This window comes from Acanthochromis polyacanthus, chromosome 12, assembly GCF_021347895.1.
Source record: "Acanthochromis polyacanthus isolate Apoly-LR-REF ecotype Palm Island chromosome 12, KAUST_Apoly_ChrSc, whole genome shotgun sequence".
In the NCBI taxonomy this organism is placed as follows: domain Eukaryota; kingdom Metazoa; phylum Chordata; class Actinopteri; family Pomacentridae; genus Acanthochromis; species Acanthochromis polyacanthus.
In genome coordinates, this window is record NC_067124.1 from 20576454 (window position 1) to 20603971 (window position 27518).

The window sequence follows — 27518 nt, forward strand, 5'->3', positions numbered from 1 at the left end:
CTCCATTATAAAAGCCAGATAAACTGAGATAAATGCAGTGATAAGTAAAATAAACACTTTAACAAGGATCTGAAGGTGCAAATAACATTTTACCTCTAATGACCATAATGTTAGTCTCATCACCTCTGCACTGTGTTCATTGCCATGTGCATTTGACAAGGTAACTAACCTATGCAGTCACAGTGAGTGCTCAAAGGTCAGTCCCTTAGCCGATTAGAGCCTCAATGATCAGAGCTGACTGTGTGGCAGTATCGTTAGAGCTCATCCACATAGATTAATGCATTGATCAACTTGCCAGTACATATGCTGTCATCAGTAATGTAGGGGCAATATCGTGGATTAAAAATAAATTAAACTGTATTTTTAGTAATGAAAGAAAAAGAAACATCAAATTTATATTGATTTCCTAGATCCACACGAAATAGTCTGAATTGAGCAGTTACAAGAAAGACTCCTGTTTTCTTTTTAACAAATGAAGCAAACATTTGGTTAAAACTTTTTACACACAGCTTGGTGGAGTCATCATAATGGCACCCTATGGAGACTTTAAATGACTAACAGGGCTCCAGTGGTACCATACAGTGTTCAACAAAATGAGCTACAGTCGTGCCCCCTACATGAAGCTCTCAAGAGAAGTCCCTAGCACCCTCCCACACCTGCCAGGGACAGGCCTTCCTGCAGTTGTGTCTCCTCTTCCTCCTCCCACTGGCAGCAGGGCAGGCGGTAATTAATTTCCACATTTTAACTGGGAGGCAAAACGGTAGTTTCCTGGGACTGTGGCGCATGCCACCAGCCTACATTCTGGATTCAAGGGATTAGGATAATTAGCCCCCGGAAGAGTGGGCAGACAGATGGAGAGAGGCGATGGTGGCACCTCGTGGCCGGGAAGGCTGATCCCTCCTGTTCTTTCCTCTAGCTTATGGAAGTAAAGACGCCATAAACAATAGCTTTCTAACTGAGAAGGAAAAAAAAATCTGAACACAAACAGATTGCTGTATGCTTTTGTTTAAGGGTAATCTTTTTCCTCTGGTTTTGGAAATATTTCAGTCTGGATTCCTCTGCTGCTAAAGCCTTCTGACTTGTTGCAAACATATAAAGACGAATGTGATGTGTGTGATTCTGTGTGTGTTTGTTTATAGGCATAAATATAAGCAAGCCCTGGTTTTTCTCAAAAAAGAGTGCCTGCTAATGTGTGCAATGGTTGAGCTGGGTGTTTTGACAGCAGATCTGCTTTCTGCTCTGCTCAGCCTCCAGGATCCCTCAGTCATTTAATGAAAAAGAGAGTGGACTTGTTGCAAGTCACTGATGCAGAAAACAGATTAACTCAGCTAGGCTGTACTTGCCCAATATGATGTACAACAAAAGCATCACCTCAAGTGGCTGGCATGATGAGAGGGAAAGTACAAGATGATGGAGAGCAGGGAGGAAAGTTAATGCAGTAATGTGTGCTAGTATGCACAACCAAACAATGTCTTTTTTCTGGAAATTTGGTTCAGTGGAGCACTAGAGCATTATGTGTTCTCAACATCAGATAGTATTTATAAATGATGAGTGTACCTCAGTGACCGCTTCACCCACAGATAGTGTTGCATTATGGGTTGTTTGTCTCAGCCACATTCCTACTTTAATCAATCCAGATGTCTACGTAGGCGGCATAACAGCTTGTGTTGTACTTGTACTATATATAGGCACAATTTCAAAGTTGCAAGTGAGTGTTGTTAGTTTATTTTTCAGAGTTAATCTTCTGTTCCGTTCTGATCTGTTCTGTTTGCCCAGTTCAACCTGCAGGAGTTTCGAAAGGTTACCGTTTTACTGCCATGCAAGAAACAAATCCATGACAACTGAAAACGAGTGAAAAGTGTCTCTAGACATCATTACAGAAATGAAATTGGGAGAAAATGATGTCCAACAACCAAGAATTATAGCTGTCACAGATATAGAGCTCAAAAATTCAATCTGATGCATAAACCATTTCTAAGAGCCTGACAGAGAATATAAGACGGATAGACAGTCTACATTACATCACATATATTACACATACTGGAACTCTCTTCTCCAGGATTAATGGAATCTCCTGGATTTTTTTTTTCTGACATGGTAAATGTAGTTTTCTTTCCCCAAAAATGTCATTTTGTAGTTTCTTTCCCCCCCTCAAAAGCAGATGTAATTTACGGCAGTAAATATTTGCTCATAATTACTTATTTAGACAACACAGATTCATGAAACAGTAAGACAATATGTTCATATCATCACAGTAACATTTCACCAAACGCTGAGAAATGAAATATTTACAAAACAAGCTGATAGTAATGTCAAAAATACATTTTGAAAATGTGTTAATTATTAAAATCTTATTAAGAACAAATACCAACATGGACTGCCAAACAAACATAAATTGGATACCGGAATTAGAAAAAAGAAAAAGGACATCATTGATTGTACAGTTTCATGTAATTACACAGTACCTATGTTGCCATTTAACACAGTTTTAATATAGCAGCAAATCCATGATTCCTCATTGTCCGAATTACCAGGTCAGAATCCTCCAGAGGTTTCACCATGTCAGTGCAGCATCTTAAGAGCCTGGTCATGTAAATGTTTACTGATGACAGTTTAAGCCTGCATTAATTGATTTTTTTTTAATCCATGTGGGGGCAGTGTAACAAGCTGTAAATTACACACTGACACATGACTGGCACACACTTGTCTTCTTTTTACACATGACCAGCAAACATATACCAACAATAGCAGTAGACTGTGGTACTAATAATTCCCGTTACTAAAAGTTTTTCTCGTAACGCGATGAATGCAAGTGCTCCTCTGGGTTTATCAGCTAGCAGTTTTTGGTGAAAACAGCGTCAGTGAAAGCAAACCAAAAAGGAGAAGTTGCGAGCCAAAAGACACTATATGACTTTGTATATCTCAGCAAAACTGCAGAGTCAGGTAACTTATACACGCTTCTTGGTTACAAAAAAATTAAAAATCAAATTATTAATTAAAACAACTGACAAATGAAGCTAATAACATTTGCTATCTCATTACAAATGCACCTGTCAAGTGATGATATATATTAAGTGAACAGTCAGTTTTTAGGATTTATGTGTTGCAGGTAAGAGAAATGAACTAAGCTGTGATGGTTACATGGCTTGATCAGAGTATTTCAGTATCTACCAAACTGTTTAAAGGAACCAGTAAACCAGCGACTGGGTCACTAAAGGTTCGCTGATGTGTGTTAGAAAAGATGGTGATCCCACAGAAGAACTACTGTCGCTTTTATGCTAATATATAGCTGCAGACCATTCCCATGGCCATGCTGACCCCTGCCCACTGCAGAAAGCTCCTATAATGGCATGTGACCCCCAAAACTGGACAACGGAGCACTGAAAGAATATGGCATGTTAATGTTCTTTCACACAGAATGAGCCAATTGTGTTCCGCCTACTTCAGTCAAGAGGAACAAATTGTTACTTTGGCATGTACCACCTACCCAAACATTGTTGCAGAACTTGTACACTCCTTTATGACAATGTTATTTCCTGATGACAATGGCCGCTTTCAGCAGGATTATGTGCCTTCCTACACTGCAAACACTGTTCAGGAATGGTTTAGAGGAATATCACATCAGTAAAGTTGACTTAGCATCCAAATTTCCCAGATTTCATGTTGAATGATGAGGGAAGTGCTGGAAAAACAAATGTAATCCATATAGGCCTCAACTTGCAGCTTCCAGGACTTGAAGGTTCTGCTGCTAATGTCTTGGTTAGAGATAGACTGAATAAAGCCCTGGACAATGATCATGGCCAGTATTTGGCAATTTTTCCGATTATTGGTGTCGGTAAATTGTTGACTGATTATTGATAAAGTAACTACACTACTTCAGGTCTGATGCAGTCACCTCTCTCTGTCTGTCGTCACGCTGTGGTCTCAGTAATGTCTCTCAAGCAGAAACCAAAAAAAAACCAAAAAAAAAACAAGAAACTCAAACTGTTGCCACAACCCAGGAAATCAGCTACTCTCACAGTGGTTAAGGCTATGCTAATGGCTGGCAAACACGTTAGGAAGCAACCCATGATTACTCTCAGAGTCTGGAAAACAATTAATAATGCTTTAAGATATGGGCCTCAGTGGGTTATTAAAGTGATGGATCAGTGAAAGATTAGGAAAACCGAAAAGAACGGCAGACAGAATTGCAGGAGGCAAATTGATCAATTTTAGTCGATCCCACATAAACAGAGGAGAACATCCTAATTTAACTCTATTTCTATTTTACAAATTCTGTCATAATCACCTTTATTAATGAAGAAACCTGGTGTTTTGTTGTTGTCACATGTTGTTAAAACCCACATGTAATGCAGGCTACATTGGGTAAAAATATCCATTATCGGCCTTTTTTGATCACTAATAAACGGCACTGGTATCGGCCTCCCGGAAAACCCATATCGGTCGATCCCTAGTCTTGGTGCCTGCTACCACAGGACACCTTCAGAGGTCTTACAGAGTCCATGCCTCAATGATCAGAGCTGTTTTCATGTTACAAGGGGTGTGCAAACACCATTGTAGGTAGATATGTAGTGACTGATAAGTGTATAAGTTACATAAGGTTTACATAATATTCCACACACATGCATAGTACTCATCTTTGCCTCTGAATTGTCCCCGAGCGCACTGTAGCAGCATCACTGACAACACTAATGTTACATGCCTCCCAACATGTGTACGGCCTAATGATTTCTACCGCTGACTGACAGCCTCAGCCATATCTTTCCTCTCTGAGTGTGATTCTGTGCTTTTTGCTCCCTCTCTTTACGGAAAGCACAGGGAAAAATAAGTGACAGTTAGCTCCAGAGACTCCAGCGCAGTGGTGCACCATGTCTAAGGCTGGCATCTGACAGACCACAATAGGGGGCTGCAATCGTGAATAGGCTCGAGTAGTGAGCGGGGGTTGGTAGCGAAGGAAGGAAGCCAGCAGTACAGTGAAGGCTTTTGACAGGTAGACAGCAGGTGTGAGTAAAAAGGATATACCTGCTCCCATGTAGAGTGGGCTGTATCACTCCAAGTGTTTCTGATATCATGTTTTGTTTTGTTTTTTGTTTTATGAAAAAAATTCAGTGGTCTGTTTGCAAAACTCTTGGTCGAGTTTCTGTTCATTTCATTTAAGGCAGCAAATCTATTGTTCCTTTTCCAATGATGTGCTTTGCAGTTTTCAAGTTGTATTTTTAAAATGTCAGAGAAAGGGTTTGTTGATCAACAGTAATTACAGCGACCTGCTGCAATAATTCTCTTAGTCTTTTAACTGCTTTGGAAGTAGCAGTGACTGAAAACAGCCTTTGAGGTCACTTCACTGAAGTGCTTCTGTTTCCATTCTTTAGACTTATATAATTAAAGTTCACTCTGGAGTTAACAGTTTCACTTGAAGTCCAACCCAACTTGAGTCTTAATCTAGTTGACCTTCAGGTTTAGTTAAATTCACAACTACAGCAGCTACTTCCCTTGACACCTGAATTTATTTAGAATTATAGAAAAAAAGATTTGCGTTTTTTTTTCAAGCCGATGCGAAATTAAGTGGAGATTCTTAATTTATCAATAGTACATAGAATAGATATACAGTAATAATAGCAGATATATAACGTAGATGTATAAATGTAGGTCCCACTCCGACTGGTCCCACGAGAAACCAGTGCTTGCAAACAGTTCTTAGGTACATATTGAAAATGCACAAACCGGCATTGGGGGGAAATGTATACGCTGTCTTGGCTGCAGTCTGAATGCAAGCGGTATGATGCAAATTTGCAAAAATCAGTGTTAAAGGGTTAACATGTCGTATATTATATATAGGACATAGCGGTGAGGATTAGGTGTTAGCTCATCTCCTGCAAGGTGGGGTCAAAACAAACTACTCTTTGATTTATACAACAGTACGAAATCTGTTCTCTTTACTACTTTCTGTGAAGGAAATGCTGACCCAGGCATTATCCTATCTTAATGTTGCTTTGCGTAAATGCTCTCAAAGGCAAATAAAATCTGCTGTTAGTGTCAAATTTCATAGTGTGAGTTCACAACAGATATTAAGGCTGGATGTGGGTCATAAGGAGGAGAATGAGGCATGTGCTGAGCAAGCTTAATTGTTTTGTGTCTCTTCTGCTGTAAAGGTAAAGAAAGTAAGTGTCTTTTGTGTGTACAATCAATTAAAGTCAAATAAAGTTACTGAACTACATGAAAACACAAGATTTGATCAGGACACATAGCATCAACATGGTAACTTAATATCCTGTGTATCATAGCAATCATAAATCTTTCCCAGGAAGATGAGGAGCAGCTAGAGCACATGAATCATTTTATATGTTCTGTTCCTAAACTTAGAAATGTTCATCTTTGGGGAAATGCATACAGACTAGTTCTTTGTCTTAACAACAACACCTGGCAGATACAACAACCCTGTAGATTTTGCGCAGCAAATGATCGCTTGAAAGAAGAATAATTATGTCCACATTACCTGGTAAGCAATCATTTAATTCTCCTTGTCACATTGAATAAGGATTAATTTGCAGGCAAATATTACACGAAGAATTATTGAATAACTCATCTCCCAAGCCAAATTAATCTTGAGGATTGATGATGTGCATGTAACCTGTTATCGGAGTCACATATTTCATGAGTCATTGGTGGTGCACTACGCATTCGCAGGGGCATTACCAAGTGATAACTTGATTTCAACTGACTGTCCCCATTTGGATCTAGGTTATATAAACAAACAGGGCACGCTGGTTCAGCGGTAGACCGAATTAAGATTGCATAGTCACTCATCTTTTTAATTAAATCTGTTAACGGATTATGACAGTTCCTGAAACATCACGCATCATATGTAATGACTCATGAACCATCCCTTCCTGATTCCTCCAGACACCCACAATGATTTAGTGCAGTGTCCTTAAAAAGTTGAGTGAAGCTCCCTTGATGTTTGGCAACGAGACTCAGTGATGTGTACCAGTTACGCAGCTGTACAACTTGATTTCCTGCAGTCTGTCATCCCCCTTCAGAAAACTGTAACAGGATATTATGGACAAGGTAGAGCAGGTCATATTTAAGTTCCTTCAAACATCTTAGCGCTTCAGGCTGATTCTGGTTTGAATGACAAAATAGGTCCTTGACTTCATCTACTCACTGGCTTTACAGTATCTCTGCTTTAAAGCACTAGTGTTGGAGTGACTGTTACTAAACTATTACCGTGTGAAAGTACTCAAGGAAGCAAGTGTATCACGGTTGACTCTCTATGTGCTAGTCTCTTCTATTGCTACACTGCCGGCCCTTTTAGGTCAAGCGTTATGCTTGCTTTGGACTCTTGATCCCACAAGCACCCTTGAGATTGGCCAGGCGGGTTTAGTAGTAGCCTCCTGGCATATGGCCTTTATTATGCTATGTTGAGTTGGCAGAAGAAAACAATTGCACTTTTCCCTCTCTGTGTGTTGGAGGTTACAGGGCAGGGTCTCACCAAGTTTCAAGGTTGTCAGCATTATACCCAGCAGCATCACCAGTCTCCCACAGTACACCCTTGTTCCCTTAAAATTACATTTATATGCTACTAATATCTTTTGCCAAATATGTTCTGAAGGGTCCTTGTTTTGCTTGTATTGTGCATGTGTGCAGGGACCCAAATGTGCAAATGCCAGCATGCTTGCAGCACAATTCCTAGCCTTCCACTGGTTCGGAGACACAGCAAGAAAAAGACGTACTAAACGGAAAACATTCAAAAATGTCAACTGTTTGATAACGGAGGAAATGCATTTGACCAATCTGTTTTCAATCAAAGATAAACACAAAGTGTTTTGACAGAAAATGCTAAACTTGAAGCCACTTTTTCAGTATTTAATCGAAATGACATTCTTAAACTAACCTTCACTATTTCCTTTGAGTGCCTAAACTCTAACCCTCACCTTAAGCCACAAAAAAGATTATCAAACCAGTTCATTCATTTGTAATCATATTGTTTGAATGGATCGTGAAGTAATAATGAAGATACCTTTACTAATAATGTTTCTTCAATATATTGATCAAAATGGAGCACACAAATATACTTTACAGGGGACAGGATTGGACAGTATGAGTCATACGGGGCACTATGGAGATACTAATGGTGACTGTGTTTTTCACTTTCTATCCACATGCACGTGTCTTAACATTTAAACATGTTTCTTTAACCTCATTCTGCCTCTTCAGAGCATTGCTATTTCTTATTCCATCTAATCTGTATAATCATTAAAAATATCTTGGTTTAGCTTTCATTCATATTCATCAAAATGCATTTTGTATGAACTGGACAAGCTGCAGCCTCTTCAGCCTTAAATAATGGAACAAAGACATATTTAGTTTAATATGTAACAGGAGCTGCAGAAACACTGGGAAGCGATACGGGGAAATATGAGATTAAAAGCATGACCTTGATTTGACACTAAGCCACCAGCATTGTGGTGGCCAGAGAGAAATCGCAGTGTGTGCAGTTATTTTTGAAACCTTTTATTAGTAAATGCCTCATAAGAAAAGCTGTTAGCCTGCTGGTTTCACTGGGTAATGAACATGTCAGCTCTGAGGTTTTAGAGTTTGGTGGCTTTGCCATTTTTTTTTTTGGTTATTTTTCAATTCAGCACCTTGGTCACTCTTCTCCCCCTACTGATTTCTCAAGTCTCCACTTGGCCGCTTGTTTTGCACAAGGAACATATTTTAGCTGCTCTCAGTGGACCCGAGGTATCGAATTGCTTCTCTTTCAAAATAAATAATCTGCTCCCATAATGCTCGTACTGTGTATTCCCACAAATGCTAAGCAGCCAAAATGCTGTTGTAGCAAAGGGATTTTCTGTTCTTTTTCAACAGCCCATCAATAGTATTAGGCCTGCCAGATAAAAGCACTGAGACTTGACTGCACAAGAAGGTAAGGTTAGTATGAGGTATGGATTTGCCTCAGTCCTTTCTCACTTCATTTGAGATTTCTTGCCTTTTTCATTTGGCATAGGAAAATGCCATCGGCTCAGGTAGCATATTTACTCTGCAGTGGGTGGAATTAAGTTTTTATGATCCCCTGTACAGTCTTTGACTTAAGCACAATGAGTGAGTATAGTTATTGATCATACAACTGTCTGATCAAGTAGAAAAATTGTACTTGAACAATGCAATGCCATCAAAACTACAACACAAACCGGTTAATAGATTTCGCTAATGAGGTCACTATGTACAGCTACAGTGAAAAATGATCCAAAATGTAAAATACACAGAAACAATTAGCAGCAGCAATTATTTTGATAATCTATTTGTGACTTTAGTGGCTTTTAAGGGAAAAATGGCAAACATACCCTATAGTTCCAGTTTCCACAACCTCAGGATTTCAAGTTACATATCATTATTAAATTATTATTTTAAGAACACAACAAATTAATTCAAGAACCTGTGGCTCGCCTATTATCAGCAATGATGATGAACAAGGTCAACTATTTAATAATTGCAGAGTTCATCGCAGAATAAAAATCACCGTATGGCACCAGGCTCATCTAAAGTTTTCAGATTTTTTTGGTTCTTTTTCATCCAAAATAAATGTCTGAATATTTGTGACTGATAAATTTGCTCTTGTCATATGCTCGTCCTGTTAACTTGCTGAACTTATTCTTATTCAAGTTAAGTGGCAGCAGTTAAAGCTTACTAATAAATGTGAAAATATCACAATTTATAGTGATCATCTTTTTTTTTACAGTAAATACTCGCGACATACACACTGCACTACAGTTTACAGTCTGAAAGTAGTCTGAGTGTAAATAACTATTCCACTTCAGGCCGGTGGGCGTTTCTGCTGTGTTTTTCAGGTGAAAGATCAAATGTGAAGCACAGCCTGCTGTAGAGGCGATTCACAAGATGCACTCATGTTATGCGTTTCTTTTACCAACAAAGTGTCAGATGATTGTCAGTACTCCACACGGAGCTGCTTTAGTGGGATGCCATGTCCATGTCAGGGATCAAAGCAAACAGTGAAGACAATTTATGCTGTGCAGTGGATGTGACCAACACTTGCAGGGCGAGTGGGGAAGAAGTGATGTGAGAAAGCAAGCTGTTGTGGTGCTCGAAAGATGTTGGCAAGAAGACAGTGCTGCTGTTAGGATGCCTTTCCAACTTTTTAAGTCACCTTCAAATATTGATCAAATATTATCTGTGTGATTTGCGAAGTGCAGTATTTTGCGGAAGGGCATCAGCGGGTACACTCTTTGTCCTCTGTTAAAAAAAAAAACAAAACAAAAAACGAAGAAACTCCAATACAAAGAAATAAGGCGTGACCTTGAACATTTGGGGATTGTTTAAATGTCACACAAGATTGCTGGAGATACTTGGGAATAAGGGGTTTAAGTTATGGTTGTGGGACAACTTCAGTGACCTTCAGACTAAAGTGCAGCTGCATTAAAATATTTTGAACGATGTCCTGTGAATATAACTACATGGTTTGCTAGAAGATTATAAACAATGTAGTACAGCATTTCACTTTTAATCGCACATGCAACATGCAATAGATAATGATATTTTTGGTGTATTTATTAGAAAAAAAACAAATAGAAAATCATACATTTTTCACAGGATAGCCTCAGGACTTTATCAGTCCCTGTGGAATGAAACACATACTTAATGGGTTTGTTTAAATGGCCTAATGGTGTTCTTGGTCTGTGTCCAAACATACTCCGAAAGGCAATACAAGAATAATTCAGACATTTAACTTTAAGCTGTATATTTTTGTCAAGGGCACTGATCTCATTAGAATTACTCCCTTATGCCACTGACTGACGTTCCTTTTTGTGCTTTGGTTATTCGACTCACAAGTGTTGGCTTTGATTTCGATTTTGCTGCGATCGTTGGTGCGAGGGAACTTGGCGCTATGAACAAAGATCAGTGATGAGACTCGTTGCACCTGTCAGAGCTGACCAGATCAGGTAATGAGGAAAGTCCCTCAGGATGTTAACGAAGCCATTAAGCACTCATGTGTGAAACTGCTAGGAAACTGGCGTGTTAAATCGTAGCAGCCAAATTAAAATTCACTGCACATGGCACCGAAATGTAAATATCCTGCCTTTGCAAGGATGAGCTGGCCTCCTTCTTCGTGCTCTAATCGGCTTTGAAAAGACGGTGCAAAGTGCTTAGGAATAATGCTTGTGCTCTGTGATAAAACAGGAAGCTTTTATAATAAACCTACAATAGTCAAGCCATGTTTGAAAAAGAACTAAAATATAAGCTTTGCGCATTTTGTTCTCCGCACTGAGAATAAATGACTCTCGATTAGGGCACAACATGTAGGCAACAGTTTACTCAAATGTCTCAACTATATTGTTTTGTCATTTTGTTTGGTCTTGTTGTCTCCAGGATAATGGGCCTACGTGTTTGGAAGCTGTAGATTGAAACATTCATTTAACAATTAAGTTTTCAAACAGAAATCATACAAAGAAGTGTCCTTGTATATCTGTGGTTCAAATATAAACCTAACTGGCTTTATGCGTTTCATGAAACTAGATGACTGGCCACGGAGTGTGTGTTTACAAGAGATGTTTCATGTAGGCTGTCAATCACATCAGTGCAGTCAAACATGCTGATTTACATACAGTCATAGGGGGAATGTGCTTTGAAGCTTATTAAATCTATTTTTCAGTTTTTATTTGCCGTCTGAGTATTTTTATGCAATGGATTTTGCAGTTGTGAGTTGAATATATATATAAAAAAAGTCTGCCTGTAATAATTTAAGTATAGGTTCTATAAATGTCAAATTTGGCTCGGAATGTATCAGTTAATGTCCCTCGGTTGACTGGTCCTTCACATTCATTGCTCCTTGCTCTCGACTAATCCTCACGAGTACATGGCCCTCTCTACAAGCCCTGAGGGGAGTAATCTCCCTCCTCATACCACCAGGAAAGTTGGAGCACGGATAAAAACGAGCACCTAGGGCTTCAATTCAGATGTGTTAAGATTGGTCTTGTTCCAGAGGATGTGAGCGCTCCCACAGACACAGTGAAGTTAATTTCCACTGGAGTGTCTCCTGTCCCAGAAACTAGCCAGAGGTGTCCCAAATGATCTGACCTGCACCTCCCCCTCATTTGTCTACATTAACTTTGCATGTGTGGTCCGTCCAATAATAAGTGGGGCAGATTTATATTTAGCCGCACCTGCATTGACTTTGAAAAACAAGGTAACTCTCGTCTTTAGACCCTTGTCAGCCATTCAGCTCAAGGCCGTTGCTCGTTTGTATTACAATGAAATCTGGGCCGTATTTTTTTTTTTAATTATTCGGGTTTATTGCGAATATTGACCCATCTGCCTCTGTCATTATTTGGGTTGCAACCAAGCTGTATGGGGTTTTCTGTATTGTAAATGAAAACGCAATAAAATCTGTCTGAGATGTTTATTGCCTTTTACAAAAGTAAGGCAAGAGATCATAAAAAGATACTTAGGTCCTTTTTTCATTATGTCCCTGGCAAAAGACACTAATTTCTGTGGGTGGGTGACGATAATAGCACTGTCAAAGAGTTTTATATGTAGCTGAACTCAAACTCCTGTTCTAATTATGTTAAGCATTAAAGCGACTAAGTGGTTGTCAGAACTACACGTTAATAAGGTTGCCTAAATTAACAATGCCTTCCCATTTTAGTATGGACTTTGAAGCAGCTTGCAGGGATAAACATGGGCCTTGACATTAAATGCATTTTCAGTTGTAAAATCAATGTCCATTACGCAGCACAATTTTTGTGACCTGGAGCAGTTATCTAACCTTCCACTTTGGAGATTATACTTCCAACTATGGTGCTTTAACCCTCAGGATGAGTCAATTGTACCACAACAGGTTTTTGACAATAAAATTAAAAGGTCCCTCCAAAGTGCTGCTAATGAAAATGAAGCCCTGGAGCCACTAAGTGACCAGGCACAAAGAATATGAGCATAGAACTCTACAGTGAAGCCTTGAGGTAGGAGCCTATTACACTCAGCCTTTCAGTGCAGCTGCTTCACTGACACGTATCACAGTATATTGATTCAAACATAAAATATAGTGTGATGAAAGCAGTATAGGAATAAGGAGTAAATGTGTTTGTGAGATGTTTCCTGGGGTACAGATGGAAAACAGCCCCGCATTTAAAAAGAATACAAGAGGCTACCTCAAGCCTATCTCACAAAAATTACATTCCTATACAACTAAATTGCATTCTCTTATATGCTTGAAATAAATATTTTTTCTACTCAAAAAGTAAAACTGTGGCATTGCAGGAAATTGAAAAAGCCGCAAAAGTCATGTTAGGTGAAGGCAGAAGTCTGCAATGACACTTTCACCAAGGAAACCTTTGTTTGAACATTATTCTTAGAAATTATTTTAATTTGATGTTTACTTTCATTGTCACTCACTGTTTGGTTCAGTTTAGGAACTAAATATGTTTAGTTAGGCCGAGAAAAATATCATGGTTTGGGTTAAAACAAATCTTTTTCCAACAGGCCTGTTGGTGTAATGCTTCTCCTCCGCTTTCTGGCTAAAAAGTCCTTCCTGAGATAATATATAATTTGGTAGCTGAAAGAGAGCAACAGTAAAGCGATGAAATAAATGGCAAAGTTGTGTGGATCAGTAATGTGTTTGTTAGATGCCACAAATGTCTGAGAAAATATTTTTCATTCAAACCATAATTAAGCATGCCTTTTAGTTTTATAGGAACATCATTTTTTAGCATTGGTGGAATACAGTCTAGAAAGGGGAGTTGGAGTAATAGTGGATGCCAAAGTTTCAACAGTTTAAAATCTATCAGAACATGTTTTACAGAGAGTGCCAGGTAAAGTGTAAAATACCCTGTTCATAAATATAAACATAAATGTGTGCATTTGCATTCATTTGAACAAGTGATTTGTTGTGTTGCCTTCAAATTGGATGCAGATTCTACTGTTTTTTGCCCAGCAACCCTGTGTTGTTGCTAAAACCTGCAATGGCTTAGCTGCTGTGTTCATGTACTGGTCTCACTGAAATTAATAATGCAACCCAGTTCTCATCACATAGGAATGCATGGGTGTGGTCAGCAATCCTTTTGCATAATTTATCAATGAACACAGTAGACTATATAAATCCCTATACATCTGAAATTGGTGCCACGAGACCGCAGTAGAAAGTCCTCTGATGGTGTGTTCACCGTTGTTTGTTTTTGGACAGCAAAGTATACCTAGCATATATTACATGTGTCAGAGTCTTCTCTCTGTGAATCAAGAAAAGAAGGAGAGGATTATGGTAGAGAGGAAAGGTTTGCTTGAAACATGAGCTTGACATTGTGAAAGGTAGTGTCTACAGATACGGACCCATACCCGTAGCCTGTGGCCTACGGATACGGCACTTTCCATTTGCCAGACAGATACGGACCCGTACGCGAGTCTCGCGAGTCAAGAAACTGCTAACCACTGCAAACTGTTGAAAGGTAAGCAAAGGTTAAGGTTAGGGTTAGGTTTAGGGTCCGTACCTGTAGTACCGATGCTACGGGTCCGTACCTCTAGCGTCTACCGGGAGTCACGTGACCAGATCTCGCGTATCTGATTGGCAAATGGAAAGTGCCGTATCCGTAGGCCACAGGCTACGGGTTCGGGTCCGTACCTCTAGCAACTACCATTGTGAAATGGTCTATTTAAACCCAAATCATGATCTTTTTCTTAACCTAACCAAGTAATTTTGGTTCTTAAACCTAACCAGACAGTGACTATAAAGGACAATAAAAAATAAGCAAAACAAGACGACATGGTCATCAATATCCCCCGCCACATGTGATGTTTATGAGTCTATATCCAAAATAGTGATCAAGGGCCATAACTCTGTTAAATATTATCGCACAGGTCTCATTTTCGAACTTGATCAAGGTGTCCATGGTGTGAAGCTACACTCTAAATTTCGTAATCCTAGCTGTAATAGTGTCCGAGAAAAGCTGTCCCCTTCATCTCGGACGGACGGACGGACGGAGGCCAAACCTATATCCCCCTTTTCCACTTCGTGGAGGCGGGGGAAAATAAGTTAACAGTGTAACAGATCCTCATGGGACATGAACCCTGGTATCCTCGGTTAAATCAAATCACATGTTTGACTCATGCTGCCTTTCATGCCTTTGTTGCTTATGACTTCACCCCTTTAAAAGGACTTTTTCAGTCACCAGTGCAGGGAAATGACACTAAATGGGTACACAGCCTGCATACTAAAAAATTTCACTGAAGCGTTCATATGTGTTCAGTGAAGAACCCATGTTTTTTTTTTCCCCACACAGTGCTATTGTCTGTATTAATACAGTCTCATTCTAATCTGTTCATGTTTTCTTTGTCTTTCTTACCTGCCACGCAGAGGCCATTTTCTTGCACACTTCTGTAGATCCCTCATCTGGTCAGACTGGGAAAGTGGATCTACTTGTGTGTTTATGGGGACTCAGCTTGTATCTCCTGTCCTCCAAAGGCTACATTTCATATAATTATATGTCTACTTGTTTGCACTTTGTGAAGATTAGAATATGTGGAGGTTAGAGGTTAAAAGAGAATTAATGTTTTGTTTTTAATTATTTTTTTCTAAAAAAATGATAGTGGAAATAGTCATTTGTTGAATGTGAGTAAACTTACTTTTGCTAGTTTCTGAAAGCACATCAAATATAAATCACTGGCCTGTCACTTTTATTCTTTTGCTGTATGCTGTATACTCACTGCTGTGGCATAAACAATGTTATGCCATGCATAAATCAATTATTCAACTGCATTTTTCCTTATACAGCATATGGAAAATCTCCAATGTCACTGATGTTTTCAATTCTAGCCATAGGGGCAGGGTGCTTGGAATGTTCAGCCAGCAGATTTCTATGTTGTGTGACTTAATGTGTTGAATTTGAAGTGAGCAGGTGCACAGTCAATTCTGTTCCATTGTTTATTCACACTTGCATGAATGCTGCAGGCAATATAAAGATACGTCGAAAAGACGGTCTAGAGCAGTCTATGGCAGAATCAGCATGAGGCATGACTACTGGTGTGTGTGAAGAATCATCTCCAGGCAGAGTATCATGTTTAGGTGAGATTAAAGACATTCTTTTAAGTCAAAGACAAGACTCGATCATAATAGTATATCTATGATTCTATTATTTTTGTATTACATAGGCCTAGAAGCTTTTTTGTTGCTCTTTGACAAGACAAAACAGAAAAAGCGCAGTATGAGAGCTGCATTTTTAAACCAGAGAAACAAGAGGCAGGAATAGCTAGTGAATAAGCTTGTTTGGGGTCATGTTAAAATTGGTTATTGCCAAATGTTGCCAAGGATAGAATAGATAACAATTGTGTTTATCTTTATGTAAGACCACTTCCTCAGCAAACAGAAACACACACTTATTATTGAGGATTCGCCTTCCAAAGCTGCTGTTTATGCACAGTGTGGATCTTTTTTGTGCTGTTGGCCACTTTTAAGTCCCACTGTGACATGGTGCCAAGGCTTCAGGTCTGCATATTTTCTGCCACCGTATGTAGACAAAGAAAGGTGGCTCCGGGTGAGGAGATGGATGGGGTAGGCACGGTGATGGACACAGGTAGCTTGGCACGGCTCATAGCCCACATCCACCTGGCATTAGTTACCATTGTCTCGGTCCCTGTTTTTCCTGGCACGGCCTTTGATTGAACTGGCGGTGAGGTGAGGATTTAGCATGGGGAGGGCTTTACCTCCATGATAACAATAGGCCACAGCCGGCAGAGGTGGCTGTTTGTATCACGCATTGTGGAAAAGGATTGTCTAATGGAGGTTCACTGTGCATTGTGCGCTGTTTCTGGAAAGGGATTTGTGGTTTGTAAAAGGGCATCCGAGCCCTGCCGGTGGGTTTGGCTAATCAATCCTGTGTCCTTCTGTGCTGGGTTGTCCCACAATTGTCCTCATACAGTTTCAGGCTCCTTACTAACGGATCTAATTGACACAGCCAAGATTTTCTAGCATGGAGCAAGAAAGATAAACCCATTACTTCTAGTTTAGTCTTAAAAAAAGAAAAAAAAAATGGTATTTTCATTGCAAGCACGCCCCGACACCCCTAATCATGACCAGGGTGCCCTGTACGGTGCAGAGCACTGGCTCCCGCCCTGACAGATTATCCGGTGTGAATGTTTGGGAATGATAATGAGATCAAAACACCTCACTAAGCTGGGAAGAGAGGGTGGAGACTGGAGAGGGAGAAAGAGAAAGCTGGCAGGAGCGAGCAGCAGAGAAGGTGAGCGATAGCTGCGATAAATTGCAGAAGCAGAACCACTTGAGCATAAAATTAGATTTTACAAATGTGTTGTTACCTGACAGTCCTCTGACAGAGGAGATATCACAACATTATAGGGCTGCATGAGTGCTACTAATCGTATCAAATAAATAAGAATGCCTCTCAGCTGTGCTGGAGCTGAATGGAGATTTAACATGGACAGTGAGGTACAGGGAGAAATAACATAATTAAAACACCCTTTCTCAATATTCAAACATTAAAAGCCCAAATTCAATCTATATGATAATATATTATGAAGTTTGACAGCTGTACATATTACAAATTTGACTAAATGCTGTGACACCTAAGCACTGTCACAGATTTTACATTTTAAAGCCTTACCTATTGGTTTTCTAATTTCAGTGATTTCTCTCTTTCTGCTACTATTTAAAAATGCTTCTAATATAGTACAGCCTCAAACAGCCACCGTGACTAAAGGACACTTTTGCAGGAGAACTCTTGACATTACAGAACCTTGAACCTGAATCATCTCCCCCATACACCAAAACATATTCATGCAGCGATCAATTACTAATATGTTTTTTTTTAACACTAAGAATATCTTTTTTTTTCCGGAGTGGTACTGAATACTGCATTAATTCAGTGAATGCAGTCACTGAATTGCATCCAGTGACTGCAAGAAATCAGTTATAGAAAATATAGCAAAATGTACATTAACTGTCTGCACAGCCTGTCAAAAGCAGGAAATATAAACAGTCATTCTACATAATGGATTGCTATGAGGCATTTGGGGAAACAATTATTTGTGACTGGTGGTTACAATAGTAAGTTAAATACATCATTAAGGCAACAATGGAAACTGAATGAATCAGTCTGAATGACGAATAGAAGCTTTAATTCAAGTCAGCTTAGCAGAGAGACAGCGTGTGAGAGACTCAAGTCATGGAAGCAAGCTTTGTCTACAGTGTGCTGCAAGGAGCAATAGTGTGTATGTGTGTGAACCCGTTGCACTGCGAATAAATATATACTTTTCTTCCACCAAGGTGATTCATCTTTGGGGAAATATTTTACCTGATGTTTATTGCTTGATATTTCAAACAGATAAAGATGGTTTCATCCATTATAGTTGCAATAGTCTTCACAATGATGCAAATAATAAACAATAATCCCCTATAAAAACTGCAGACATTTTATGTCTATAATTTTGTAACAGTTGGTTTTACGTTTTTTTCAAGAGCTTAGTATTGTATTTGGAAAGATTTTTTACATACTTAGAGCAGATTAGTCATTAAGTTTCTTGAATTTAGACCAGATGGCACTTTTGCACCTTGGGAGAAATTTTAAACTATCAACCAAATGTTCATTGCTTTATATTTTGAGGTAAAACAAAGTGGTCACATTAACATCAGTATTTCCATGCCAGTCAGTCAAGCTTTGCTATTAACTGTTAACAGACACAACTATTCATTTTAATGGACTCTCATATAGTGGAAGTGGGAAATTAATGGATCAGATGTTCAGGATATCACTTAGATGATATCGTTATGGTTCTGAAAAAAAAGAAGCTAAAGCTATTCTTTCAAATGTTAAGTCATATATTTCATGGCAGTGCAGAAAGCCTCAGGGATCACATCAGTATCAGTGAATGAGAAACTTTACTTCTCCTCACTGTCGTCATGGTTCAAGTTGCTAATATATTAGGCTGGTGTTCCTTTTCTGCTTTGTTACAATTATCCCAGTACAACAGGATTTCAGTTAATTTCACTGAGACTCTTAGTATTGAATAAGATTGCTATTCCCTACATTATGTCAGTAAATAAATACACAATTACTGCATTATATACATTAAAGTCAAAGTATATGATTAAGTTAAAACAAAAACCATTTGAATCAAAGTGACAGAAGCTGTTTAGATTTAATGATACAAAGAAAATTGATTTTATATCATTGGAAAAGTGTACTGATTGCAAAACGAATTAGTAATATTGTGACCAGATGTTCACACAACATGATGGCATAAATGTGTCATTTTGGCATAATCACTACACTTGAGGAACACGTTCATGTTTAATGGCACGTAGATGCTCCTGTATGTTTGTACAGATTCATATAAAAAGTGAGTTATTCTTAAAAGGAAGAAGCCTGCGTGAGTATAGTTAGTATAGTATAATTTGCTCAGAATAGCTGTGGCTACAATGATGGATCCATATTAGCTGCCATTAAACTTAACTGCGGTCATTTGTGCTGCCAGTGAACACAAACACTAAGTCAATAAGTCTGTACGATGCAGTTTTAGTGTGACATGTGCATGACTGCAATGCAAGACGAACACACACACACGGTCCAGATAACTCTTCTGTAATTAAAATTCATTCATCTCTCTTGTACACTTTTAATAGTCACTTGCGGCATTTTGCGCTTAACACATGTGCCAGCATCAGCATGTCATTATCACAGTTTTAGATTAAACAGTATTAGCAGCAGTGACCCTTATAATCTAACACTTAACACTCGGATTAAGTAAATCAACACACGCACTGGATAGCTCTCGGTCTATATTTTCCTTGAGAGGATTTGTCTGTCATTATTCTATACGAACACAGAGCGTATCACAGCATGGTGGCCTGTGTGATTACAATGTGACGATTTTACACCAGGGATGTATGTAGACATAGTTTGACATTTGGGTTTGTTTGCCCGTTTTGTTTCTCTAATGCTAAGATTCAAGAACTAAATAGTTGAGACTTTAAATCATTAGCTCATTAGCCCCTTGATAAGGGTCACAAAAAGACTCAAGCATTAGCTAGAAACACATTAAAACACCCTGAAGAAGCCACTGATCCGTTTCTGGGCCAACACTTACAAATACATTAACACCTACAGTAAATATAGAGCCCTGGATTAATTTGACCTGCATGTGTTCGGACGAAACCAGAGCAGCCGGGGGGAAACCTGAGCGAACATGCAGAGAAGAACTACAGCTAAGATCAAACCCAGAATCGCCTTGCTGTGAGGTGGCTTCGCTAACTAATGAGCCAACATGCTGCCAGACACCATTAATTAACCAGCACCCTTAATTTCCTCTCATGATACTCATCATTGATTAAATGTAACTGATTCCTGGCCTGGGTTTTTTATTTTTTCCCTTTTGCTACGTGTATTCGAAAATGCAGCCTTGGCTAACTTAACCACTAGCCCCAGTGTTGTATAACAGTTAGTCCCTAGTGCTGTGTTGTTACCCATAATTATGAAGGAACATATTCTTCCCAAAATTGGCTGGCTTTCCAAATGTTCATGGTGGCTTGTGTATGTGTGCTTTGTGCTGGTCATTGTTTGCTGCCATCATTGTGTAACTGAGTGCTGTTGCACATCCAGGGAGACAGGAAAGCTATTCACAGGGAGATTGGGAATCCCACCAGTGAAGAGAAAGTACAAAAGAGCAACACTCAGAAATGCAGTGGGCGAGCACACATGTATCCAAGAGCATAATGAGCTACTTTTATTGTTTGGGCTTCTGCATTGGTTTGTCTGGCAGCAAGGAATATATTTTAACAAGCTCAGTGCAGCCTACAATGAAGGGCAATAAAAATAAAATATGAATAGCATATTCTTTATCCAGGTACCCATGTAACTGTTATCAGTAGCATATGCTAATGCATTCTATTCAGAATGACAACTTGTCTATAAGATTAATTTGTATTCTGTTTGTATACAGTAAAATTACTTCTTTATTTACTCGTTTTGACTTTGAATGGAAACAAATCTTAATGTAAGCTGTTGTATTTGTATAACCAAAACAGGTCCCAACAGTAAAGTCCATCTGATGTAAAAGAAAAAAAAAATCAAACAAAAAAAAAAAATAGCTAGTTGTAGCTGCAAGTAAGGTCAAATTCTTGCTCGGCAGAAAATAATAGAAAAGTAATTGATCTTGCCTCCCCACTGTACAAATTTCATGTTGCACAAGGGCAGTGGTATCACAGTTTTTACCTTACTTGTAAAAAGTGCAGATATCAAAAATGACCTTGCATTGCTTTCAAATTGCAGTTACTGCATTTATTTTGAACACCCATACCCATTGCTTTAAAGGACAGAGAGAAAAAAAAGACTTTCTGTGTGCTGTTTAACATAGGAAGAGATGGTGGATTTTCTTCGTTTAAAAAGCAAAGCTTTGTGATTACTTGGGACAATGGATTCTCATCTGTCGGTATTTAGGTTGTGTTGTTGTGTAATTGTTCTGAGGACATAGAGAAACGCCTTCTCATAGACAATGATATTTACACTGCGCTACAAAGCAATATTACTTCTCTAATCTTGGATTTAAATGCAATCAATTGAATGACAAATAGCTGGAAAAACAAAATACCAGTGAGGTGCATAAATGAGTTCATGTTATCACACAGTGGCTTTGAAATTAGATTGATTTACTTCCTACCTACCAAGTAAATACTATATTTAGACTTCTGTACTTCTGTTCTGTGCATGTAACTATGCCATTTCCAATGCACGTGTTACTTGGCACGTTTCTTTCCCTCTTCAATATTCATGTCGCTACAGAAAATAATATGGCTCACTTGGTTCTTCAGTTGAATTAACCATGTTTATGCCAGTGCTCTTTTCTCAGCATGCAAATGTTCCACCAAAAGAATTCCTACCAACGCTATTTTGACACTGTTGCTGTAGCCTGGGCTTACTCTACCCAATATGGTAATTAATTTAAAGAAAAACCATAGTACAGGTAGGACTGTTTTTCACCTTGCAGCAGAATTAAAATGGGTGCAGCAACATAGCAGAGATTTGCTAACATTTAACAATTTCACTGACAAACTAGACAAAGAAATACTTTAACATAATGCAGTAAAGCCAGCAAACCAATAAAAATAAAACAACAACAACAAAAAACCAACATAGCACCCCTGCTAGTATTCCATTTTGCCGTTTCATTTTTGTCATTCTGTCACCCCAATCACACTCTTAAAGTCCGTAAATGCAGTAGATGATACAGACAAGTATTTTCAGTCACACCCAGAATGATTCCAACCAAAGCAGCTAAGCTGGCTTGCAGGCAGTCTGCCACTCCATAACAGCAGAGGGTGGGTTTAGGCTTGTGCATTTGCCCATGTTGTTTGCGGGTACATAACATGTGGGGCTTTCATGCGACAACATTGATTTTTGTTAGGGCATGTACGGCTGAAATGTGAAATGTCTGATTCTGACTCGGCGCAGCATGTCTCTGTCAGTTGCTTTAGGCCCTGCAGACCCCTCTGTACCCTCAGCTTCTATTTAAGAATACAATTCAACTCAGTTTTTTCATTCACACCACACATTACCAGAGGCTGTCATTTGCATGCAGCCCAATGTTTTAATGGATGAATAATAGGTTAAATAATAATGTCTGATGAACTTACCATGCCTTTATTTGTTAGCATTAGTATTGTTAAGCAAGTTCCATTATCAATATTTAATACTAGATTGACATATGTTGATAGATATTCCATGTAACAGTTAACAAGCGGATTTGTCTTTTTCTTATTGGATTGTTGCCAGGTTACGTGCCATTATGTATGACCCCTTGGATTTCTTTGATAGCTTTTCCCAGTGTAACTCAATCTGCAAATCTGTAAAGGTTAAAATAGATGTTGTAAGCCACAGTGACACAACCTATTATGACAACATAAACTTTATGAGCAGCAGAAGTGTGTTCCAGCAGTGCACATTTCTAACTTAAGACATTAGGAAAAACTTGGACACAGTGACAATTATTAACATACGTAACCACTGTTTGTCTTGCCAGTTTTACTTTTGCTTTTTTAAATATACAGTAGCACTGTTAGCTGTCTTTCTTTTTTCTGATGATATGCCATTAAGTTTGGTGTTCTAGTTTCAGGTGTAGTTTTCAGTTTAAGTTAAAAACGTTTCCTCTTCACGTACATCAGTCTGTGGCTTTTGAATGCAGCCAATCCACAAAGTCCTCAAAGGACAAATTATGGAAACAGATGCAATTAGTGGCTGATTTATATATTGTGGTAGGACCTTAGAGACTAATTAAAGGCCTTTGTGTGCTTGTCTGTTGGATACATGCTAATTTGAAGCCTTTTGACTGAGATTCAGTAGAACAAGTCGGAAATTCATGCATCTCAATTTGCACAAGCCCACTGCATTAACGAACATTCAGTGTCGTCGTTCAAATGGGAACTTGTAAACATGTTCCAAAATATTCCGATCCCTGCATCATTAGCGTAAATTCTGTATGATACTAAAAAGAAGTGCTTTTCCCTTATTTGACAGAGTTATGGGAGGTCTTGTGCATTAAGCCTTGCTGTTGTGCTTAAAGCAGATTTCTGAAAAGGGCAAAGCAAATTATCTGCAGGATTTTCCTCCCAGGGAGCAGGTTTCTCCCTGTTTATTAAATTTGTTAGAGTGCTTCTGAGCAATGCACATTTTATCCTCTTAACAGTCAAATTACTATATACTCCAGCAATTACTTAATGTACTCTAATGAGATTTCCCCATGAAATGGAAGGATTCATTTATTTTAATGTGACGCATTCCACCGGGCAGGTTTATGCATCACGTCCCCTCGCTATCCAGGGAGGCTTTGAGTCATAAATAGTAAGATGAGCACGATTTCCAGAATTGCCACTCTGCCCACAGCAACAAAGGTATATGATTCACTGATCCAGGCACTCGGGGTCTGTTGAGGGGCATCACCCGGTCACAGGTGCTATTTCCAGCTCAGCTCTCTGCAACCAGTTATTCTCGAGGATTAGTGAAGTAATACCTGGCTGTCAGGCAGTGTTTGTGTGATAGGCCATGGAAATGCAAAAATCCAAAACACAAATAACACACCAAAATGCAAAAAGAAAAACACATAAAACATCATATGCTCTTTCTGTCCCATTGGTCCCATTAAATGAAAGCTTTGTTGCATATTTGTTCTCTGCTTTTTACCATTTAACAATGGTTATTTTATACATACACAAATACATTTACAGTTTACACCAATTTAAATAATGAAAAGAAACTTTTTTTTTTTTAAAAAGAGTCCTCCCTCCCACTGAAGGCAGTATCAACGTGCAATGTACAAACATCTCGTATCCTACAATAGAATTAAGCTACTTCTGAAATCAAAAAGGAGCAATGGAATTGTCCATCAGCAGACAATTCAAACATTCTCAGGGTTTCAGCTTTTACATCTGTTTTTCTCTTCTTTCCATCATTGTGTACTAGATATTTGTGGGAGCTTGTTTAGTTTCAGGAAGGAAAATTTACAAAAATGTACTTAATCAAACCAACCAGATGCATTGTGTGCGGAAAATTTAATAACATAACAATGTCCAATAATAGTATATGGGATAAAATTAATAGGTACCTCAAAATACTCTCAAAAAACTTACCAAATATTGCCCTGATGCCATTTAGTTTTCCAAAGAGGATTGAAGCACAAATAGAAATGAGAAGTGATTATCAACAGTTAAGCTCTAACATGCATTTGCAGGCAGCAGAAATAACTTTAAAGACATCTGCTTCATTTAGAAGTGCGCGATGTCAGCACAGAAAAAGTGGTTTTGAAAGGTTGTCTCTATAGCTCAAATGATGGCCATAAAAGTTAAACTTAAGTACAGACATTTGTAACTTTAGATGACAGTGTACATTTTTTTCATCCCCAGAATTGACAAAAGATGGCAGAGACATTTTGCTTTGTTACTGAAACAGATAATATGATGAGAGTGGAGGTGGAGGAGCAAGTCTCTCTATAAGCTGATGTTCCTGCAGGCATCTTTTAAGAAGCTGTCGAAACTGTCTTCTTGAAGGCTATAGCCGACTTACAGCGGGACTTTGCTGTCTTATATTTGACAGTATATGTAATGTTTGTTATTTTACCAATTACATACAAAATGTGGAACTTAGAGCATTAGATGGAGCAAGAATTGGCTCGGACGGCTGGTGGGATTAGCTTCTCATATCGATCTCAATGAAAAGGATGAAGTAACTAACGCAACGATACCCTACAACTTGTATGGCTGAGTGTCCATAATGACAAATTTGCATGAAATTAAATGTAATTAGATACTCTGAGGAAAGAATTACTGGATACGGGAGTGAGGTTTAGGACCAACTGGGATTGGGCCTTCGGTTTTCTGGCCGAGTCAAGCCAACCCCAGTGACATCACTATGACATTATCAGAGTTCATTTCTCAGGCTATAGAAAGCTCATTTTAAGGATATTATACAACACTTTCCACAGATTTATCCACACTCTTCATACAAAGTATATAAGGCTACACGTATAATTTCCTTTTACATCTAATCTAAAAGTTTTCTATGATTGTTTAAGTTCCGTTGTACTAGTTATTTGGCTATAGAAGGAATATGAACAATATTCAAAAAAGTTTTTTGTTTTTTTTAACTCCACAGGGTGGAGTTCAGGATTGATAGACTGGCACACACCACCATCTAAAGCAATACTTTACTTTGATGTTCATATAGACATGTTTTTCAAGTTTTGAGCAGCAGTCTAGGCTATCTTAAAAAAAAATAAAATAAAAAAAATCCTTTGAATTTTATGTAAAAGAAGAGTGCCAAACTCCAGTTATCTGCTCCACCAATGTAGTATTCAGGTGAAATAAAAGGATATCTTAATGGAGAGACAAGAGCCTGAGACTCTCTGCTGCCCTGATGGAATAGACAGACAAGCACAGGCACATACACACAAACACACACACTCACAGTCCTTAAATCCATTATGGCCTTCGACTTCAAAGCTGATATTGGGTTTTTTTCACCATTCCCTGAAAATGGAGAGGGTTGCTCCATGTTTGCTGAGCAAATTTAATACCTCGTGTAATGTGTACTGCTCCCTTCACTGCTAGTCCTCGGTGCAAATGCCTCTCAATATTTTGTTCCTTTTAGTCCTACCTGATACTGTGTTTCTCCGTGTGCCTGTGATTATGTTTGAGAACAACTGTCATGGTCCTTACAGGTCTTTCTCTTCTGTTTTTCAGGTGGGATTTTCGAACAAACAGACGGACCTGTTTCACTTGTTAGCGCAGAGGAGCTTGCCTTTAAATTTGCTGTCAATAATATTAACAGAAACAGGACTTTGTTGCCAAACACAACTTTAACATATGACATACAGAGGATTAATATCTATGACAGCTTTGAGGCATCAAGAAAAGGTGAGTGATTTGTTCTGTGATTGTCATCACACTGTGGATGAAAGCAGGAATCTGGTTGGTCAAAAGCAACAACAATTGCAGTTTAGTAAATTTGTTTTTGCCATACAATTAGTTATGTTCTATATTTAAGTTATTGAGATTTCTTACTATTATGCAACCGTCTCTACAAAATTGTGCTCCTGTATAACTAAACTACATTCTCCTTTACATTGAGGTAAATGTAAATTTTTCTAAAAAAATAAATAAATAAATTACAGTTTGTTACATGTGACAGCATCCAAGTCTGAATGTTGGAGGGTAGGATGAAGGAATAAAGCAGACACCAGACATTCACCCAGAAGACAAAGATCCATGGATGAGAGGCCATTATTCTTAAACTGCAATTTTGTTTTCTCACGTTTACTTTCAGTTTTCACATGTTTAATGGAAAAACAAAAATCACATTTTGTTTGACACTTTTAGTGTAGGCATTAAAATTACTTCATTCGGGTTAGGAAAAATATTATGGTTTGGATTAAAATACAGCTCTTTCATAATATCATCAAACATCTCATTGGTTGACTGAAAAGGTACTAAAATATATGGCAGAGACATGTTGACTAGAAATGTATCTGAGATACATTAACAACAAACATAATCTGGCAGAAATTAAAAAAAATCCTCTCCAAGTATTATTGAAAATGCCGTATAGTTGTATAAGAACATAATTTGTAGAGACTGTGTTACACTGTGACCGAATACGATTTAATTTCTTCTCAAGTTGTGCTCTCTTCTTCCTGTCTAGCTTGTGACCAGCTGTCTTTAGGTGTGGTTGCAATATTTGGGCCCTCACATAGCTCATCGTCAAATGCTGTGCAGTCCATCTGCAATGCCCTGGAAGTGCCACACATCCAGGTGCGGTGGAAACATCACCCGATGGACAACAGGGACTCCTTTTATGCCAATTTATACCCAGATTACTCGTCCTTAAGCTACGCTATCCTGGACCTGGTGCAGTTTCTCAAATGGAAAACAGCCACTGTTGTATATGATGACAGCACAGGTAAACAGACTTTCACTTGCAGTGAAAATACAAGAAATCATGAAAAGGCATGACTTCACTTGT

At 38.6% G+C, this 27518-nt stretch overlaps 1 protein-coding gene across 1 annotated transcript in view; it reads left to right on the forward strand.

The window, feature by feature from the left end:
• The window catches only part of grik3 (glutamate ionotropic receptor kainate type subunit 3), a 93895-nt gene that overhangs the window by 28863 nt on the left and 37514 nt on the right, over nt 1-27518 (forward strand). Inside the window, exons 2-3 of the mRNA XM_051956737.1 lie at nt 26240-26413; nt 27198-27455. Coding sequence (XP_051812697.1) covers nt 26240-26413; nt 27198-27455 — 432 coding nt within the window. The remainder of the gene's footprint in view (nt 1-26239; nt 26414-27197; nt 27456-27518) is intronic.